Consider the following 22,833-nt stretch of genomic DNA (forward strand, 5'->3'; position numbering starts at 1 on the left):
CCCCATACAGTTAGAACACACTGAGGGAACACACATTTGCCCACTTGATCTCCCCCTAGGGTTAACTCCTTCCCTGCCGGTGACATTTACACAGTAATCAGTGCATATATATAGCACTGATCAATGTATATATATCAATGGTCCCAAAAATGTGTCAAAAGTGTCTGATCTGTCTGTCGCAATGTCGCAGTACCACTAAAAACAGCTAAAAATCACTAAAAATCGCAGATCACTGCCATTGCTAATAAAAAAAATAATAATAAAAATGCCATAAATATAACGTTTGCGCAAACCAATCAATATGCGCTTATTGTGATTTTTTTTACCAAAAATATGTAGAAGAATATATATTGGCCTAAACTGATGAAGATATTTGCAAATTTTGTTTGGGTACAGCATTGCAATGCCGCACAAATGTTAGTTAAATCGACGCAGTGCCAAATTGTAAAAAGTGTTCTGGTCAGGAAGGGGGTAAAATCTTCAGGGGCTGAAGGTTAAGAAGTTCTCTCATCTCTAATTACAAGCTGTTGAACAAACAAAATATAAAAGTTAACAGTTAAAAGTTACTGTTGACCTAACTTGAGATGGAAAATAATCTACTACCGTATGTTGTCCAGTACTTGACATCCTCACAAACTATAGATCTGTTTATAATATTACAACTACATCTTACAGCATATAAAGGATAAAACATTGTTGCTGCATTTCCTAATTATAATGTTTGCTTTAAAATATATTATATACTGATATATATATATATATATATATATATATATATATATATATATATATATATATATATATATATACAGTGGGGACGGAAAGTATTCAGACCCCCTTACATTTTTCACTCTTTGTTATATTGCAGCCATTTGCTAAAATCATTTAAGTTCATTTTTTGTCCTCATTACACACAGCACCCCATATTGACAGAAAAACACAGAATTGTTGACATTTTTGCAGATTTATTAAAAAAGAAAAACTGAAATATCACATGGTCCTAAGTATTCAGACCCTTTGCTCAGTATTTAGTAGAAGCACCCTTTTGCTCTAATACAGCCATGAGTCTTTTTTGGCAAAGATGCAACAAGTTTTTCACACCTGGATTTGGGGAACCTCTGCCATTCCTCCTTGCAGATCCCCTCCAGTTCTGTCAGGTTGGATGGTATACGTTGGTGGACAGCCATTTTTTGGTCTCTCAAGAGATGCTCAATTGGGTTTAAGTCAGGGTTCTGTGTTGGAAGGTAAACCTTCGGGCCAGTCTGAGGTCCTGAGCACTCTGGAGAAGGTTTTCGTCCAGGATATCCCTGTACTTGGCTGCATTCATCTTTCCCTTGATTGCAACCAGTCGTCCTGTCCCTGCAGCTGAAAAACACCCCCACAGCATGATGCTGCCACCACCATGCTTCACTGTTGGGACTGTATTGGACAGGTGATGAGCAGTGCCTGGTTTTCTCCACACATACCACTTAGAATTAAGGCCAAAAAGTTCTATCTTGGTCTCATCAGACCAGAGAATCTTATTTCTCACCATCTTGAAGTCCTTCAGGTGTTTTTTTTAGCAAACTCCATGCGGGCTTTCATGTATCTTGCATTGAGGAGAGGCTTCCGTTGGGCCACTCTGCCATAAAGCCCCAACTGGTGGAGGGCTGCAGTGATGGTTGACTTTCTACAACTTTCTCCCATCTCCCCACTGCATCTCTGGAGCTCAGCCACAGTGATCTTTGGGTTCTTCTTTACCTCTCTCACCAAGGCTCTTCTCCCCCGATAGCTCAGTTTTGCCGGGCGGCCAGCTCTAGGAATGGTTCTGGTCATCCCAAGCATCTTCCATTTAAGGATTATGGAGGCCACTGTGCTCTTATGAACCTTAAGTGCAGCAGAATTTTTTTTTGTAACCTCGGCCAGATCTGTGCCTTGCCACAATTCTGTCTCTGAGCTCTTCAGGCAGTTCCTTTGACCTCATGATTCTCATTTGCTCTGACATGAACTGTGAGCTGTAAGGTCTTATATAGACAGGTGTGTGGCTTTCCTAATCAAGTCCAATCAGTATAATCAAACACAGCTGACTCAAATGAAGGTGTAGAACCATCTCAAGGATGATCAGAAGAAATGGACAGCACCTGAGTTAAATATATGAGTGTCACAGCAAAGGGTCTGAATACTTAGGACCATGTGATATTTCAGTTTTTCTTTTTTAATAAATCTGCAAAAATGTCAACAATTCTGTGTTTTTCTGTCAATATGGGGTGCTGTGTGTACATTAATGAGGAAAAAAATGAACTTAAATGATTTTAGCAAATGGCTGCAATGTAACAAAGAGTGAAAAATTAAAGGGGGGCTGAATACTTTCCGTCCCCACTGTATATATATATATATATATATATATATATATATATATATATATATATATATATTTGTTGAAAAGTTATTTAATGCACTATAGCTACATGCAATATCACACAACAGCTATTAAAAATTCTATTTTCTTTTGTGAATATTTCACAAGGTGATGAAGAACAAAAGCAAAGACTTTCTTTTAAGCTACTAATTTCTTTCATCTCCTGTCACAACACTGTTCAGATCTGAGTTGTTATACTTGGATATAATTATGGAAACTTGGATTGATAGTCTGCAAGGCTACTGATGTTAATAAAGAATAAATAAAGCTTTATAGGAATAAAATATTTGCTTCTGTGCATGAGTTGACTTGTTTATCCAACTATAATATGATTGGCGCAGGATGCGCCTTTCAGTCCATTTACTCGTCACTGCATCTAATAAGTATTACAGGCAGAATACGGAAATCGAATGTCATTTGTAGTCTTTCCAAAATTATTTAGCATTAAGTTTTGCAAATGTGCTCTTTCTTTCTTGGCTATGGCCTCAAATAATATTTCTATAAAGTATAATGTTTTTGATCTTATTTTTATTCAAAACTCCTATTTTGTGTCTCAACACTTTTTAACGGTTTATCTAAAAATATTTCACAATAAAACCTTCTGAAGCTGAACTCTGGGCACACTAAAACATTGATAGCTGTGTAACATGAGAGGATTGATATGTGTTTTGTGAAACAGCTGCAGCATTACTTGGATGCTTTCCATGCCTAACGGACTATTTGCTCTCAATATCCATGCTCAATGACCAATCCTTCCCAATGGACTCAACATAATATCTAAAAGATGAGACTCTAAAAGGTACCAGTAATTGAAATAGCATTAACAAACAAAATATTTAAAACATTTACACATTTTTTTTCCTGTTCACTTTAAAATCACATTTCAGAAGACTGCATTCCATTACAGAGTTATTTTTTCATTCTTTATACACAGATATCACTAAATAAACCTCCTACACTCTCGAAACCTCCTGTTCAGCACAGAGGGGCAAGTTATAGTAAATGTAATACCCATGCACAACCTGCTTCACAGGATGAAGGCACAGAATCTGATTCTTCTATGTCATCCCCAATAGCACTCTTGGAGACATACACCATTGGATAATACACCCCCGCACTTGGCACATAAGAGGAGCTATAAAGATAGCGGATACTCTATGGAATACCCTAATTTTAAACAATGGCCTCATTCACTTGAACAATTTAATTCCAATTCTACACAGAACAGCACAGGTATAACATTTTCAATAGATGGCGGGCACACACACGCATATGCTACCCAAGCACACACCAATTCAGTTATTTTAAATCCTCCAAATTCGGTTCCAGGATCTGGTCACACTACATCTATTAATGCATCTAACTCTAGAGCAAAATCTCACCATTCACTGACTGACAATTTACACCATGTCAGCCAAGACTCTTCCCCCACCCCTGAAGATTTTATCAGGAAACATGCTAAGAAGTGGTCTCATCCCTCCACAAGTATTGGCTGTAAAATGTGGGAGATATGTGAATATCTAATATTAAAAAGTGGATACAACCTTCTTGAGCTTATCAGAGGATTTTGAGACAATAAGATTTTATTGTGTATTGTCTCACTTTATTAGATACACCTGTTCATTTGCTCGGTAGCATAAACTGCTAATCTGTCAATCACAAGGCAGCAACTCAGTGCATTTAGGCATTTAGACATGGTGAATATGAAGTTCAAACCAATGATCAGAATGGGGAGGAAAGGGAATTTAAGTGACTTTGAATGTGGCATGGTTGTTGGTGCCAGACAGGCTGGTTTGAGTATTTCAAAAATTTCTGATTTACTGGGATTTTCACATACAACCATCTCTAGGGTTTTTCAGAGACTGGTCCAAAAAGGAGAAAATGTCCAGTGGCAGTTGTGTGGACAAAAATGTCTTGTTGATGTCAGAGGCCAAAGGAGAATGGGCAGACTGGTTCAAGATGATAGAAAGGCAACAGTAACTTAAAAAAAAAACACTCGTTACAACCAAGGTATGGAAAATACCATCTCCGAATGCACAACACATCAAACCTTGAAGCAGGTGGGCTACAGTAGCAGAAGACCACACCGGGTGCCACTCCTGTCAGCTAAAAACAGGAAGCTGAGGCTATAATTCACACAGACTCACCAAAATTGGACAATAGAAGATTGGAAAAACGTTGCCTGGTCTGATGAGTCTCGATTTCAGCTGTGACATTAAGATGGTGGGTCAGAATTTGGCATAAACAACATGAAAGCATTGATCCATCCTGCCTTGTATCAACAATTCAGGCTAAACAATTATTTGGAAAGATGCTGGGGTATATCTTTTTGTGTTTATTCCCTACTGCAATAGCTATTGTTAATTTGGAACCCTTTATCAGTATTTGGATAGGAGTTGCCAATCTATACAATTTCCAAGACACACAGAGCAGCCTGTGACCACAAAGCATCATGGTAGAATATTAAAGCTATTTGGTAATATAATGTTTAAAAGTTGATCAGTTCATTTAAAAAAATCAACAATTACACTGCAAAACTATGATTTTAGTGGGTCCCTGGAGTTCAGTTTAAATTTAAGACACTTAGGGGTTCATTTACTAAAACCAGAGAGTGCAAAATCTGTTGCAGCTCTGTATAGAAACCAATCAGCTTCCTTGTTTTTTGTCAAAACTTAATTGAACAAGTTAGAAGTCGATTGGCTACCATGGACAGCTGCACCAGGTTTTGCATTCTCCAGTTTTAGTAAATCAAGCCCTATGATTCCAAAATCTGTTTTTTTTTCTATAAAAAAAACTAAAATCGCATTCTTGTTTCCAAAATTAATTTTTATTTTTGGACCTGAGCATAATAAAAATATTTACAAACCATTATACAGTTCCTTTAATACATTTCAGATTTGTTGTTCTTCATGTATGTTCTACTCTAAACAGTGTTTCTCTGATGTCTTTGCTGATCTTTCTGCTGATGAGTATATATTGTAATGCTTGTTCCTTTCTGTGCCAATAAAGTCTGAATACATTTTTTAGTTTGGTATACATTATATACTGTATGTGACACTATAGTGGTTATATTGAATTAAGGCTGAATATAGCAGTGAAATATTACTATGACATCTTAACACCTTGATAACAGGTATCATCATGTTGATATCATTTAGACCATCAAAGTTGAATGGGGTACTTCTTTGTGACCCCCTGCAGTCCTCTCCAGCACATAGGGTGCTATAGTGATGCTGTTTTTAAATTAGGCCTAACTATACTATGTGCATGCAAAATGTAAGTTTATTTGTTGGATAGAATTATTTTCCAAATAAGTTCCCAGAACATGGAGTCTTTTAGTCTAAACCATTTTTTTTTGGTGGATAAATGAAGTGACAAGTGGCAATGCCATTCTTTATTTAATATATACTATGAGTGCAGCTGCCCCTTTTAAAGTTAAGTGAACCATTTTGAAAATGTGAAAAGGAAAGAAAAGTATGGAGCTAACTCACATTCTAAATAAATTATTTTATTAATTTAACTTATAGTGTGAGTGATTTTGATGGGTTGAACAAAGTTCGGAACCCACGTTGGTGTAGTATCTAATGGAAGCAGGACTGATTTATCCAATTTAATACTCCATTTTTAAAATGTACCAATTCTTTCTATGAGCTGTATCATGAATTTCAAAGGTATCCCCATATCTCCAAGAAAAAGTTTCATTCATGTAGTGGGTAACTTTACAAACCTCTTTTGAGTCACTGTATCTCAACAGTCTCCCTAATTGTCACAGCTAATGATTCTATTTATCAAGGTAGAGCACAACGCTATCACCCTTTTCATCACAAGGAATATACAGGTTCAGATACAAGTGTCTAATATTGATAGGTGTTGATCTATTTGGTATAAATACAGACTGGTCTGGACAAAAAAAATTGGTTATAATTTTCAGGAGCTGATTGGCCAAGATTTTAGCTAGGACCTTTATACTGGTAGTGAGAAAGCCTGGATGAGAATTATCACCATGCAGCTTGGAGATAATCCCCTTTTTCACAGAGGGAGTAAACTCCAACATGATGGAGGCATCCAGAGAGTTATGTTCTGATCTACACTAGGAAGTACTATTTCTAGGTCTATGAAAAGGTTCACCTGACTGTCCCCATGTACAAAAGTGATATCAAACTATAAACAGGAAGATTTGTTTTTAAATTATGAATATCAATAAGAATGTTTGCATTATACTGCTCTCGTTTACGTGTTTACCTAAAAAGCATGTTGAAATGATAATGCTTTTCCTTTAAGATAACCACATACCTGAGACACATTGTACTTGCACTCTGCAAATAGCCAGGCAAACACATAAAGTAAAATGATAATCGCTATCTCACCTCCAAAAAAATATTGACTTCCAGTGCGGAACTGAAGAGGACTATTTGTTTTTACAGATGATGCTTCATCTCCATCGATAGTTAACATGGCAGAGTTCTCCTCGGCTGTAAATCTTACTTCATGCCACTGTCCATCATTAAGGGCAGAACCTGCAAATAAGAAATAAATAATATTGGTTGAAATTCATAAAAATTTTATATACTGTCTGTGGAGACTAATGCTCAGAATAAGTGTTACACCCTACAGCTCAAATGGTCTGGAACTGAAGTGTCAGAGATGGATGGAAACTGCTGGCATACAAAGTCATTCATTTCTAAAGGGTCCATTCAAAAAGAATACCTGCTATAAGAATGATATCATATGCTGTGTGATTATAGATGTTTATATACAGTATCTCACAAAAGTGAGTACACCCCTCACATTTTTGTAAAGAAATTACACTTTGCTACAATGTAAAGTAGTGAGTGTACAGCTTGTATAACAGTGTAAATTTTCTGCCCCCTCAAAATAACCCAACACACAGCCATTAATGTCTAAACCGCTGACAAAAGAGAGTACACCCCTAAGTGAAAATGTCCAAATTGGGCCCAAAGTGTCAATATTTTGTGTGGCCACTGTTATTTTCCAGCACTGCCTTAACCCTCTTGGGCTTAGAATTCACCAGAGCTTTACAGGTTGCCACTGGAGTCCTCTTCCACTCCTCCATGACAACATCACTGAGCTGGTGGATGTTAGAGATCTTGCGCTCCACCACCTTCCGTTTGAGGATGCCCCATAGATGCTCAATATTTTTTATTTCTGAAGACATGCTTGGCCAGTCCATCATATTTACCCTCAGCTTCTTTAGCAAGCCAGTGGTCGTCTTGGAGGTGTGTTTGGGGTCATTATTATGTTGGAATACTGCTCTGCGGCCCAGTCTCCCAAGGGAGGGGATCATGCTCTGCTTCGGTATGTCACAGTACATGTTGGCATTCATGGTTCCCCCAATGAACTGCTGCTCTCCCGTGCCGACAGCACTCATACAGCCCCAGACCATGACACTCTCACAAAGTATTATAAAACTTATTAGATAACCTCCCAGTTTTAGTTTTCCTTAATTTCAATTCCATATTTGCTATTCTTACATATCTTACCTGCAGTTCTGCTTTATTACCTATAATGTATATGGTTGGAAAACAAGTAAATTACTTTCGTATTATCACTTCTTTATCATCACGTGTGCCTTTTTCACCTGCTACACAAGAATGTTCATTTTACTTTATCACATATTCTACTGTATATAGAGTTGCCAAGCAAAATTATCAATGTCTTCAGAACAGATGTACAGCATGCAGTTTCTGAGAATATTTTCACTACCTTGTTTGCAATTTTAAATGTGATAATACCAACATAAAACTTGCTGAAGGCTTAGTCTCTGATTTTCTTATGAAGATTACAGATGCATATTCTCTGCCCAACTTATTAGCATTACATAAATGTATCTATTCCCTGTAGGGTCTTGTTTGGAATCGTTCTATTTTTTATACAGCCTTTAAGCTGATCAGTACATTCTTACAGTAGTTTTATTCCAATTAAATTGCAGGAGATACATTCACTGATCCTAAACCAAGGCTCAATATTTATCGTAACAAAAAGATGAGCAGAATAATGACAAGCCCTTTGGCACATTTTTGCATTTTGCTTATTTCACATGCATGTATATATGTATTATTGTAGACATGATGACACTGACAGTAAATCAAGGATTTTAAAAGAGACAAGTTTGTTGATAAATGTGCTGTAATACTTTAAAATATGTTAGCAAGAAGCATTTTTTTATGTCCTCAGAGAGACAGCTCATCCCATCCTTCTGGAAAATGACCACCACTCCTCCTCTGTCCCGCTGGGTCTCGATTATGAATGATACAATGAGAATGGAGGAGATGCTGGCTCTTGATAACAATACCCTTGAAAAATATAAGATACTGTGGTCCATCTGGCTCCACTTCTCGGCCTTTGATACCCTCCTGAACATGTTGTAAGACCTTTAACCGGAACACCCTGCAGCATTGCCTGAAGTTGGAGTGGGTTGGGACGTATACTCCCTGGTTCCCCCATCCCCTGTCTGCTACTGTATGTTCTTCTTTCGATAAAAGTTTCTTCAGCAGTTCTGGTGCTTCCCTTTGACTCTGCCTCTCTTTCTCTCTCTGTCCTCTCTTCACATCTGTTTTTTCTCTTTTTTTCTCCCCCCTTCTGGTTTCTTCCTGTCCTAGACCCTCCTTCTTTTTTGTTTTTTAACTATATACATATGGAATTTTTTTCATTTTTGGCGAACAACATGACCCCTTAGCCAAAATGGCTCTCGAGAATGAGTAACAGTCATCAATATTAGCACTATATTGCATAATAAAGGTAGTCCAGCTATGGGCGATAGCCACTGGGCTGACTCACCGTATATGGTTATTTGTGACTGTCTATGGAATGTAACTCCTTATGTTGTTCAATGTGATATCTGTTAAAATGACAATAAAAACTTTTTTCAACCCTAAAATATGTTAGTAGAATGTGTCATGATTGTACATTACAAACATTTATTAGCAGTAGCACTAAATCTGTGATTTTAGGGGAAACATTATGCAAGAAAAACAAGAAAACAACATGGGGACCTACCAAAATCCCAAAATACATATCAGACCCTTATCTGAGCATGCAACCTGGCTGGCTAGGAAAGGTAGGGGTACAAGCATAAGACTCCCCTTCTGAACCATACTAGATACCTTTGTCCCTATGTAAATGAAGAAAAGAGCCTCTTTCTCATAACCTTGGCACAATAAATAAGAAACCTCAAAAATATAAATCCATTGTCAATTACCAGTGTCCAGAGATGCACATCCTCATTAATCATGCATCTGCCAACCAGCCAAATAAATAAAAAAAAAAAATGCCAACATGCCCAATCCCAGTGACTGCTCATCGTGAATTACAACCGAATGTAAACAAATGGGCAGAGGCACTTGAGTTTTGTCATTGACCAAATATGGACATGACCGTACTTGGCCAGTAATTACACAGGGGCTCAGAGCGATATCATTGAGCAAATATGATCAAGCCCATTTTTGGTCAAAGATGTCACCAGGTATATCTTTCCTCTTTGTTCATGTGTCAGCTAGGGATCTGTCTTTCACCGCAAGTGAGTGACAAGATCAGATGTTTCATCAAATTTTTTTCATTGTGATTAACAAGAATCTGCATTGCTGGATAGTAGTGTGATTGACAATTTTTTTTTTTTTAAATGGATTGGTTAAAAGTGTGGTGTCTTTATTCACAGTTGACTTTCTTGTGAATTGGTAGGGATGCTATACATTCCTTATTCATTCACATGGGGAGGCTGTGTCTTGGTGCCCCCTCATTTTAAACGGGGCATTAAAATTCTGATAATCCCCCAACATGCAGACCCCCACAACAACCAGGCAAGGGTTATGGGGTAGAGGTTCTTGTCCTCATCAACATGAAGACAATGTGATTTTCCAGGGGGGGTCCCTTCAGACAAGACACCCTCCTCATGTTGATGGCATGTATTGTGCCCCTTCCTTTCCTAACCTGCCAGACTGCATGCTTGGATAAGGGCGGAACCAAACACTTTTTTTTTTAATTCTGCATGGGTGTTGTTCCCTCATAAAATCCATACTAGATCTAATGTTTCTGCTTTGGAATTGGGGTGGTCCTATGCATTTTTTTATGTCACCCATGACATCCATACCACACTATATACTGGATCCTGAGTGGAGTAGTTATACCAGGACCATGGCTGCAGCTGCTATGCATTTAGTTAGGACACTGATAAAGTCCACCAAGGGGCACCAGCACAGATTGGTAGTTCTTGATTATGCCACCCAGTAGCCAGAAGTAATCCCTTTCAGAAATATGGCCTCCATGATTATAGTGAAAGAGCTCTTCTACATGTTTGCCTACTTGACATTTTTTTCTTACAATCTTAAAAGGTAGGATAATGCCTCCATGCCTAGGTCCACATCATACCTGGTAGCCAGATCTCAATATAAGTCCCAGATATCCGCACGCCTTTATATATGCAGCGATAACTGATTCTCATGACTCTCTCATTCCTTTTGTTCTGTTGCTCTCTCTGCTGTGGGTTTGTTGCTGGGTGGAAGGTGCTGACAGAACATTAAAAAAGTATAAGTATAAGTGCTGCTTACCTGTTTTTGGAAACCATTAGGGAGCATCCTATTAGTGGGGAGCTGACCTGCATTTAGTTAGTGGCTTGGATAAGCAGATGCTTTGTTTATTTTTATGCCTGGGTCTTGTTGTACAAACCCTTCCTACATTGCAGCTTGAGATTGTTTACTGCCTTACTAAAATAAAGTGCACCACTGCTGACTCTCACAGCTCTCTCTGCACACTCACAGCTCCATGTTTCTCTGGCCCTCATGCTTAGGGCCTCTGTCTGTTCTCTCACAGACTTCACCTGGATTGTGAAGACATGCACACCTCTGGCCAGGTCTTTAAATATAAGTATAAAAGAAGAGAGAGAGAGAGAGGGCACACCAGCCTAATGCATTATCTTTAGACATCATTTATTAAAATGGAAAGTAGGTCATTATACTCACAAACCAATAAAAAGGACACGCTCATCATGCATCACGCATATGTCATCTATATTGGAAAGATGTCACACGGTCTACAAATGCTGACACATTTCAAGGGGAGTCCCCTATCAGAGCTCTACACATACACACACACACAAAACCTGTTGGTTTCTGTTAAAACCTGGCCACTTGGGTTAAGGGCTTCATCCCACAGAAGGACTCTTTGAAGTCTTTGTGCTTTGAACCTGAACCGGGAATTACAAAAACCGGAGAAAGCTGAAAAATCAACTTTCTCTACTCAGAACTGACATTCTGAAGACCATTGAACTGTATCCTTGAGAAACCTGTGTAATTTTTACTTCTTACACAGTGGCAGGGCCTAGCTTTGTCAAAATATGTACAGTATCTCACAAACGTGAGTACACCCCTCACATTTTTGTAAATATTTTATTATATTTTTTCATGTGACAACACTGAAGAAATAACGCTTTGCCGCAATGTAAAGTAGTGAGTGTACAGCTTGTATAACAGTGTACATTTGATGTCCCCTCAAAATAACTCAACACACAGCCATTGTTTAAACCACTAGCAACAAAAGTGAGTACACCCCTAAGTAAAAATGCCCAGATTGGGCCCAATCACAAGGTCTCAGATGTGAATGGGGAGCAGGTGTGTTAAATTTGGTGTTATCGCTCTCAATCTCTCATACTGGTCACTGGAAGTTCAACATGGTACCTCATGGCAAAGAACTCTCTGAGGATCTAAGGAGGTGAGCAGGCATTCCAGCTAGAGGTGGTGGTCACTAGGGATGGGCCAAACAATCCCTGTTCAGTTTTCAACAGAACATTCGAACATCGCAAAAGTTCAGAACCAAATAACGAACCCCATTGAAGCCTATTGAACCAGAACTGTAAAAATCAAAGGTGCCCATTTCGGTGTCACCTTCACACCGTAACCCTATAGGAGATACTCTTGATGAAAGAAAGAATTGGCCTTGCTGTCAAAAATTGCAATTATATGCACCTGTCAAATAGGTGCTGAAAAATTTGTTTTTGGGTGCTAATTGTGCCCATAAAATCTACACCAAAAACATTCTTCCAGATGAAACTACAACAATAGGCAGCCTAGAAGTCCTGCAGAGATCTCACATCTCAAAAACACTTAATCAGCGCCATCTGCATCAGGGGCTTCATAGCTGCTGTAATCCAAGACTTATTCATTTTGATAAATGGCAGACGGTCCACGGAGTCTGTGGACAGACGCCTTCTATTATCAGTAAGAAAACCTCCAGCAGCACCAAATGTCCGTTCAGGAAGCAAGCTGGATGCAGGGCAGCCCAGCAGCTCAATTTCATACTGAGTAAGTTCTGGCCAGTGGTCTATTCTCATGACCCAGTAAGTCAGTGGATCATCAACTGGAAAGCTCTCCATCTCTGTTTTCACCCTGAGGTAATCATCCACCATGTGATGCAGACACTGCCGATGGGATGTGGAAGCTGACAGCCCTGGGCGGCGAGGACTAAAAAATAGTGATATGCATCACTTAGGTGACCACCTTCTCCACCACTCCTCTCTTGACCAGCAGAAGCCTCAAAACTACATTTTCCATGACACTGTAACCTACCAGAGTCCTGAAAATCCTTAGATACACTCCTCTTTAATGTTTCCTCAAGAGATTTCATCCTCTGCACTCTGTGGGGATGGGATGAGTTCTGAGACTTTCCCCTTGTAATGGTGGTCAAGGAGGGTTTGCCAACCAATAGTGATCCCTTTCCTTTACGCCATGTATTCTTGGGTCTTTTCGCAGGCTTTGAAGCATGAGGGAGCCCATACACCGCAAATTTGTAGAGGCATGAGAAGCAGCCTCCTTGGGGTCACTGAGGATTATAGTATCTGGAACTGCCTCCTCCCAGCCACATACTACTCCCAAGGGTTCTGGGGATAAAAAATCTCTTACTGTTTGATGTATGTCTTCCACTGCTTCAATGCCTCTAAAACTGCCATATCCTCCTCCTCCTGCTCTTCCTCCTCCCTCTCCTCTTGTGTGTTCTGTGGCATAGGAAGAATGGTGTCTGCATAAAGTGGGCCTTGAGAGGAAAGGCCTCGCTGTTCTGCCTCAAGTGCCCTGTCCATAATGCCACAAAGTGTCTGCTCCAGCAGGAACACAACAGGGATTGTGTCACTGATGCATGCATTGTCACGGCTCACTATCCTTGTGGCCTCCTCAAATGGTGACAGTACAGTGTATGCATCCTTTATGAGCAGCCATTGGCGTGGGGAAAAAAAGCAGAGCCGGCCTGAGCCTGTCGTTGTACCATACTCACACAGGTACTCGTTGACCTCCCTCTGCTGCATGTGCAGCCACTGCAGCATTTCCAAAGTTGAGTTCCACCTGGTGGACATGTCACCAATCAGGCAGTTTACGGGCAGTTGGAATTCCCGCTGAATTTCAGCCAACTGAGCACTGGCTATGTACGGCAGCCTGAAATGGCTACAAACTCTTCTGGCCTGCTTTACCAGATCTTCCAACCCTGAGTACCTATTTAGGAAACACTGCACCACCAAATTGAAGACATATGCCCGGCATGACACGTGTCAACTTTCACTGTCTAAGGGCAGACAGGTTGTTTGTGCCATTATCGTACACAACTATTCCTGGCTGCAACTGGCATGGCATGAACCACCCCTGGGCCTGCCACTGCAGAGCTGCAAGAATCTCTGCTCCGGTGTGTTTTTTTTCCCCTAGACACACCAGCTGAAGCATTGCATGGCACCTTTTAGCCTGACTCATTGAATAGCCCCTTGAATGCTTAGGGGGTACTTGTGGTTCATAGGACAATTCATCAGAGGAGGGCATGGAGGAGGAGGAGGGGGGTAGGTGCTGACAAATCTTGCATCATCACCACTAGCTGTATGGAGACTTGGGGCACAACAAGCCGCAGCACTGAGGTCTGTTCTGTATCCTTCCAAATTGCAGGTAGAGTTACTCAGTGTGCTGTGAACGAAATATAACGTCCCTGACCATGTTGCTGGACCACTTGTCAGCAGTAATGTGGACTTTGCGGCTGACTGTCTTGCCCAACGATGCCACAACATTGCCTTCCATGTGATGGTACAGAGCTGGAATGGCTTATGTGAAAAGAAGTGACTGGGAAAAAGCCATTGTGGTACAGCACATTCTGAAAATTCATGGAAGGGGCAGAATCCACCAGATGGAAAGGCAGAAGTTGTAGAGCTGGCAGCTTTGACATGCTTGCATTTAGACACTGGGCATGTTGGTGGCAGTGGCTGTATCATGAGGTCATATATATCATGAAATATACGGCATTAAACTTGCAGTAATGCACCAAAATATACAGTGTTAAACTTGCAGTAACGCACTGAAATATACAGCATTAAACAGAAGTTAACGCACTGAAATATAAGGCGATATACTTGCAGTAACACACTGAAATATACGGCGTTTAGTGTGCACTAACACACAGAAATATATACTGCGTTAAACTTGCAGTTATGCCCTGAACTATTCTGCGTTAAATGGAAGGTAACACACTGAAATATATGACAATAAACTTGCAGTAACACACTGAAATATACGGCTTTAAACGTGCACTAATGCACAGAAATATACTGCGTTAAATGGCACGTAATGCACTGAAATATACAGCGTTAAATGGTCACTACACTCACACTGACTGAACTATTCCTACATTCACACTAATGTAAAGATAAATGGTGGTCACACTACACTCACACTGATTGAACTATCCCTAGATTCACACTAATGTAAAGATGAATAGTGGTCACACTACACTCACACTGACTGAACTATCCCTAGATTCACACTAAACTGATAGTCTACACTGACAACAGAATCATAATAGCACACTATAGCACACTAACTGTCTAGTAGCACTGAACAGAGCCCTGTTCTATCTCTCTCCACACCGATATCACACTAAAAATGGCTGCTATTGAAAGAATATTTTTATTGTGTGGGGCGGGACTAAGAGCAATAAGCCATGATTGGATAGAGTCATCATGACAGCGTCCAATAATGGCTTTAAAAGTGCTCTGTGTCCTAGTTAGGCAAAGCTTTCATTGCTTCAGCCAATCAGGGTTTTCAATGCACTGTGCAGCGGCGCACTGCATTGTGGTTGTTCAACGTGCCGAACAAAGGGTCGAATGCCCCCATAATTCAGATGTTCATTGAACATGCGAACAGCCAATGTTCGGCCTGAACTCATGCTCGGGACAAACCGTTTGCCCATCCCTAGTGGTCACCGAAGTCACTGGATTATACTAATTTTTGAAATATCATTCTGAACTATTACTAACAGTCGCACAATGGTGGAATTTGCACACAAAGTTGGGACTTTTTTGGGGGGATTATATACTGATTTCGTTTTATATTGGTTGTGCTACACTGGTTATGATATACTGATTTTAGTTTGAGAGTCACATGTGGACACAGGTGTTGGCAGCAATTACAATAAGCCTTGTTGAAGTTAACTGATAATTAATTTGCTCAGTATTTTTTGCATTGAATTTTTCCAATATTGTGCTGATTATATATTGTTTTATAGTTTTACAAATGATAAATTGTAATGGCACCATCCTTAAAACAAGCACAACAGATGCAGATTTATTTGTTGCTTCATTTGTCTGATTGAAACTTAAGACTGAGCTGTTTGATAAGGAATTAGTCTCTGCTGTGATAACTGAATGAATTCTGTAAAAAATGGACTTCATTTAGCATAACTGAAGTCTGTAGAAGCAAAAGGAGGCTAGAACCCTATCTTCAACTCAAAATTTAAAACACAATATAATTTTCTTGGTCTTAACTATAGGAAATAAAGAAGAAAACTATGCCCAAATACAGCCCTCCCTTTGATGCCCACTGCTACCCATGTGCACTAAAAAGAAAAATACTGTTAAAAAAAGTGATGAGAAACAAAAAGATTTCAATCTATGGGGAAAATGTGCTGTCTCTTTAAGACAGCACAGTAAGGCACCTTTTGGCTATACTTAACACAAAAAAATAGTGCTATTTGTTAGTACCATGTATTGAAAGACACTTAATTTTGCAAGCTGCAGAAAGAGTTGCAGTGCAGAAAATGCAATTTCAGTCTACAATCTTGTTGGCTTCATACCTTAAGGGAAAATATAGCAACAATACATTTGAGTAACAGACCCCACCCCCCCTCTGATGTTATGTGACGTCACATGACATCAGAAGGGGCGGGGTCCCTGCCCTCAGCTATATAAGAGCTGTCAAAGCAAAAATGCTGCAGTTGGCGGGAGCCTCCCATCGAGGCCGAGTTTTTCCATTTTTTTTGGGTCGTTGGCACTGTGATTGAAAATGAATAGACATTGCGGGGCATTTATTAATTTTTAATAAAGGAATTGTCCCAAACTGTCTACTGTAATTTTGACTTTTTTGACACTTTTTTTGGTGAATGTGTAGGGGTACAATGTACTCGATACCCATTCACATGGGGAGGCGGGATTGGATCAGATTCCATTGGCCCCCCACAACCACCAGGCAAGGGGTCAGGATCTGGGGATCCCCTTGTTAAAGGGGGCTTCCAGATTAAGATAAGCCCCCCTGCCCGCAGACCCCAAAACCACCGGACAAGGGTTGTGGGGAAGAGGCCCTTGTCCCCATCAACATGGGGACAAGGTGTTTTGGAGGGCCCGCAAAACACCCTCCCAATGTTGAAGGCATGTGGCCTGGTACAGTTCAGGAGGGGGGTGCTCTCTTGTCCCCCCTTTTCCTGCAGCCTGCCAGGTCGTATGCTCAGATAAGGGTCTTGTATGGATTTTGGGGGGACACCCACGCCATTTTTTTTATTTTGGTGCAGGGTTCCCCTTAAAATTCATAACAGACCTGAAGGGCCTGGTATGAATTTTGGGGGGACCCCCATGCAATTTTTTATTTTTATTTTGGTGCAGGGTTCCCCTTAATATTCATACCAGACCCAAAGGGCCTAGTAATGTACTGGGGAGGAACCCATGCTGTTTTTTTCAATGATTTTTATCTATATTGCTGGGACCCGACAATACATTACAGCCGCGAGCAGTTTTAAATTACATGTTTTCCGTTAAATGCCCCAATCACTATGGAGGAAATCATGGTCTCCATTACTGACCTAATAATGGGCAAAGCCCCAGGCCCTGATGGATACACACCCCAATTTTATAAGCTACTGGGAGAGACAATTGCCCCCTCTTTACTAGCAGTCTACAATTCCACCTGGGACAAAGGACCTTACCTCCCGACCGGACATCAAGCCAACATTAAACTCATTGCCAAAAAGGGAGACCCAGGATCATACTGCCCCATTTCATTACTGAACATTGACTCTAAAATCCTCTCTAAAATAGTGGCCTCCCATTTAGCACATATTATGTCATCTCTTATCCATCCTGCACAATCAGGTTTTACCAAGGGCAGGTCAGCCTCATCCAATCTGAGAAAAAGTCCTAGCCGCCCTAGAATATGCAAAACAACATCCACTGGAAGATGTGGCAATCATTACCCTAGATGCTGAAAAGGCTTTTGATAACATAAGCTTTCAATGGTTAACCTTGGTGATGCAAAAATTAGGAGTTTCGGGCCCCTTTTATCGCTTTATACATAACCTCTACTCTGCTCTGTCAGCCACAGTAATAGCTGCTGGAATATAATCCAACATCATACGGTTACACAAAGGGACAAGACAGGGATGCCCCCTCTCCCCCTTGTTCTTTAATCTAGCCATTGAACCCCTGTCACGATACCTTAACACCACATCCTCCATCCAGGAAATCCCACTCGGATTTGATGAAATGCGGGTTGCCCTTTTTGCGGACAACATTTTGATATTCACTACGTCCCCCCAACCAGGTATTCCTGCCATCCAATCTATATTCAACTCCTTTCGCAAATGTTCTGGACTAAAAATAAACTTTTCTAAGAGCGAAATTCTCCCTCTTAGTACAAGGCTAACATGATCATGGCTGCCCTCTTCCCCCTTCCACATTGCTGACAAACACATCACCTATCTGGGCATAAAAATAGGTAAGGAACCATACTCTCTCTATTATCTCAATTATCCTCCTCTGATCTCAAGAATTGTGGGTGAACTGGAGGCTTGGTCCTATCTGCCTCTGTCACTTTTTTGGGAGATTTTTAAAATGGTCAGCTTTGCCCACCTTTTATACCCCCTACAAACATTACCCTTATTATTGAAACATAAAGATATACAGACTCTAAACAAGGCAATGACAATTTTTTTAACGAAAAAGGGTAAACGAGAATAGCCTTGACCAAACTATTCCTCCCAAAGAGTGAGGGCGGGGCCAGCCCCCCAACATTAGAATGTATAATCTAGCGTGTTTACTGATGACAGGAATGGATTGGATCTTGCAATCATCTAAATACTCCAACTACGACTTAGAATCGGACATGGTTTGTCCAATACACTTAGCCGCCCTCTTACATAGCTCGCTACAAAAAATCCCGAAACATATCAAACAAAACTTGCTGTTCAGAGACACGATCATAGCCTGGAGGGAGGTGAGGAAAAAATTGGGTCTGTCACCCTATGTATCCAAGTTCCTTCCAATCCAAGGCAACCCCATGAACCGTTCTCCAAATGGAAAGACAAAGGCTTAACCAAAGTGTATTCCCTCTACCATGGTGCAACTGGTACTCTCAAACCTCTCCAACTCATTACAGAAGAATTTAGTTTACCTACCCACCACTTTCTGCAAATTCAGTAATACTCGGATTTTATCAGCAAAACCTGCCCAGAGAAAACCATCAGATTCTAACCCTCATTCATGGATAAGCTACTGGCGAAACATCGCCACGCTATCTCCGACATCTACCATCCTCTAAACAGGAAATTCACACAATCATTACACAACACCTCAATGAAATCCTGGATATCAGACATACCCGGTCAAACAGATACAGATAACATCTTAACGGGCTATAGGATCACCAAAAACATCATTCATTGCGAATCCTGGAGGGAAATTCAGTTCAAACTAATGCATAGGGCCTATTACCCTTTTTCATCAAAACACCCCTCCTCCACAGGAATTGCATGCCCTTGGTGTTCATTTCACAAACCGTCCCTACTTCACCGCCTCTACTTCACCGCCTCTGGCTCTGTCCATGGATAGACACTTACTGGTCCACTTACTGGTCCACAATCCTCACATTCATACAAGAAATGACTGAATACATGCCTGATAAGGACCCTATGCTTCTATTGTTCTGATTCCCACCACAAAAAATAGATTCCCCATGTGCCTCTAACATAATACCTCAAGACTACCTTCAATGGATCCTCCTCACGCTGCTCATAGCCCGCAGAACTACTACACCTTTGGCTTTACCAGAAACCATCAGGAATCTCAAAGCCCTGCTCTACCAAGAAAAAACGTGTTGTGACACATCATACATGGTCCAATAACAAATTTAATAGAAAGTGGTCATCTTTTATCGACCACTGTCTGACACCTTCGGAAAAAATCTTCTTCATTGTACCCTCCTTCTCATTCATCGAAAAGGGTCTTATCTCAAGCAAAACAAACAATACATCTCCTTAAATCTTATCTCAAAGGTGTTCTATGCCTTATAAATGCTGTTTAAATGCCCCCAGTATACTTAAGTAGAACACTTGTTAGGTTTCATACCATTACGGACGTTTCATATGGTTTGTTGTTATCAGTATGATTATTAATTGTTTCAGGGCCCCTTCTGGGGTTAACGAAGGGGGACAGACACCAGATGTCCTCAATCGGTCTCCCCTCTCCATTCCTTCTCTTAATGTCCATGTCAAATCCCCCTCTTCCTCCCTCTTTCTCTCACTCCTAGCCACTTTCCTCTCTTCTCTTTTAAAAAGGTGTTATCTTTGCCGAGTATGTACACCCTTCACATTGGCACTGTTTGTAATCTATTATTGGATTATTGGATGACACCAATAAAATATATTTAAAAAAAAAATTACATGTTTTCCTTTAGAAATGTCATTTTGCTGTAGTACTTAACACAGGAAAGATGCGCTACTTTACAGGCAAACTAAGGACACCCCCAGACACGATATTTAAAGGAATATTTCATTTTTATAGTTTCACTATAAGTATTCTTAAAATCATCCTGAAAAAACGTCAGTTTTTAAAACTTTTTTGCATTGATTCAGGGACATGTATCAATGCAAAAAAAAGTTTTAAAAACTGACGTTTTTTTAGGAGCAGAAATTTTTGGGGGCAGGACCCAGGTCCCCAAACACTTTTTATGCCAATAACATTCATATAAGCCTTTAAAATGAGCACTTATGATTTTTCATGTTCGTGTCCCTTAGACTTTCCTGTTCGCAAGTTCTGGTGCGAACCAAACCGGGGGGTGTTCTGCTCATCCCTATTCTCTGGTATTTTCCTCTTATTAGTCTTGTATAACTATTAATATGCCTATTCCATAATAATGGGGTCAATCAGTTTTATTATTGCCAATTCACAGTATCTTAGTAAGGGATTAGCTTAAAGTAAATAATTTAACATAATATTAACATTTTATAGTATATAAATACCCTAATTTCTAATTACAGCTTTTTAAATATATTTTATGTACATGCCAGCCACATCTGTTTGTTGTACATGCTGGCTGTTTTTCTAGTTAAAGGGAAAGTATAGAGTATTTCTACTCAGCACATAAAGTATTTAAAGTAGAACTTTTTTTTCACTTTGGATAAAGTAAGGGTGGGTTTTTAACCCCCGTCAGATTTTTTTTCGACACCTGTGTCCCATTATGGAGATTTTCCTTCAATTCCTGTCTCATAGCCAAACAGGAAGTGGGAGGAAATCCCTGCAAATTAAGGAAATTCATTTGGTATCCCAAGGTCACCAGAACTAGTGTCCCCTATTACTTTTCTGGGGAAAATCCAAAATTTGGGATTTTCTTTTACTTTCACTTTCAATGATAATGGTAAACAGGACAAATAGAGAGAATGAATCTCCTTAAATGGAGCACAGACAACAATAAAAACTGAAATTCCGCTCCACTCTATCCAAAACTAAAAGAAAAATAGTTTTGCCTATAGTTATACATTAAGTTATTATTGAAATATTTATGTTAAAGTGTTATGTTAAAGTCCCTGCCTAAAATTATTAACATAAGATTTTAGCCATACAATGCAATTTCAGTGAGATGGATGACTACAGGATCAGTGAAATACAACCATTGTTTAGCAATGCAAATCAGGTGCCAGACCCTGAGTATGAATATACTGTATATTATATACACTGAGCAAAATTATAAACTCATCAAATCAAACTAATTATAATGAGCTGAACTTAAAGATCTACAACTTTTTCTATGTACACAAAAGGCTTATTTCTCTCAAATATTGTTCACAAATCTGTCTAAATCTGTGTTAGTGAGCACTTCTCCTTTGCTGATATAATCCATCCACCTCACAGGTGTGGCTTATCAAGATGCTGATTAGGCAGCATGATTATTGCACAGGTGTGCCTTAGGCTGGCCACAATAAAAGGCCACTCTAAAATGTACAGTTTTACTGTATTGGTGGGGTCCAGAAAACAGTCAGTATCTGGTGTGACCACCATTTGCCTCACGCAGTGCAGCACATCTCCTTTGCATAGAGTTGATCAGGTTGTTGATTGTGGCCTGTGGAATGTTGGTCCATTCCTCTTCAATGGCTATGTGAAGTTGCTGGATATTGGCAGGAACTGGAACACATTGTTGTATATGTTGATTGAGAGCATCGTAAACATACTCAATGGGTGAGTATGCTGACAATGCAAGAACTGGGATGTTTTAAGCTTCCAGGAACTATGTACATATCCTTGCAACATGGGGACTTACATTATCATGCTGCAACATGAGGTGATGGTCGTGGATGAATGGCACAACAATGGGCCTCAGGATCTCATCACGGTATCTCTGTGCATTCAAAATACCATCATTAAAATGCACCTGTGTTCGTTGTCCATAGCATATGCCTGCCCATACCATAACCCCACCGCCACCATGGGCCACTCGAACTACAACAACATTGACATCAGCAAACTGCTCACCCACACGATGCCATACATGCTGTCTGCCACCTGCCCTGTACAGTGAAAAACAGGATTCATCTGTGAATAGAACACCTCTCCAAAGTGCCAGACATCATATGTGAGCATTTGCCCACTCAAGTCGGTTACAATGATAACCTGCAGTCAGGTCGAGACCCAACGATGACAGGCATGCAGATGAGCTTCCCTGAGACGGTTTCTGACAGTTTGTGCAGAAACTCTTTGGTTATGCAAACCGATTGTTGCAGCAGCTGTCTGGGTGGCTGGTCTCAGACGATCTTGGAGGTAAAGATGCTGGATGTGCAGGTCCTGGGCTGGTGTGGTTACACGTGGTCTGCGGTTGTGAGGCTGGTTGGATGAACTGCCAAATTCTCTGAAACACTTTTGGAGA

The 22,833-nt window shown here is 40.1% G+C and overlaps 1 protein-coding gene across 1 annotated transcript in view; it reads right to left on the minus strand.

Moving 5' to 3' along the window:
- Positions 1–22,833, minus strand: part of CNTNAP2 (contactin associated protein 2) — a 2,786,505-nt gene that overhangs the window by 1,216,171 nt on the left and 1,547,501 nt on the right. The window contains exon 9 of the mRNA XM_073630449.1: positions 6,766–6,915. Within this exon, the coding sequence (XP_073486550.1) occupies positions 6,766–6,915 (150 nt within the window). The remainder of the gene's footprint in view (positions 1–6,765; positions 6,916–22,833) is intronic.

The sequence above is a fragment of the Aquarana catesbeiana genome, linkage group LG05 (assembly GCF_042186555.1).
Source record: "Aquarana catesbeiana isolate 2022-GZ linkage group LG05, ASM4218655v1, whole genome shotgun sequence".
Classification (NCBI taxonomy): Eukaryota; Metazoa; Chordata; class Amphibia; order Anura; family Ranidae; genus Aquarana; species Aquarana catesbeiana.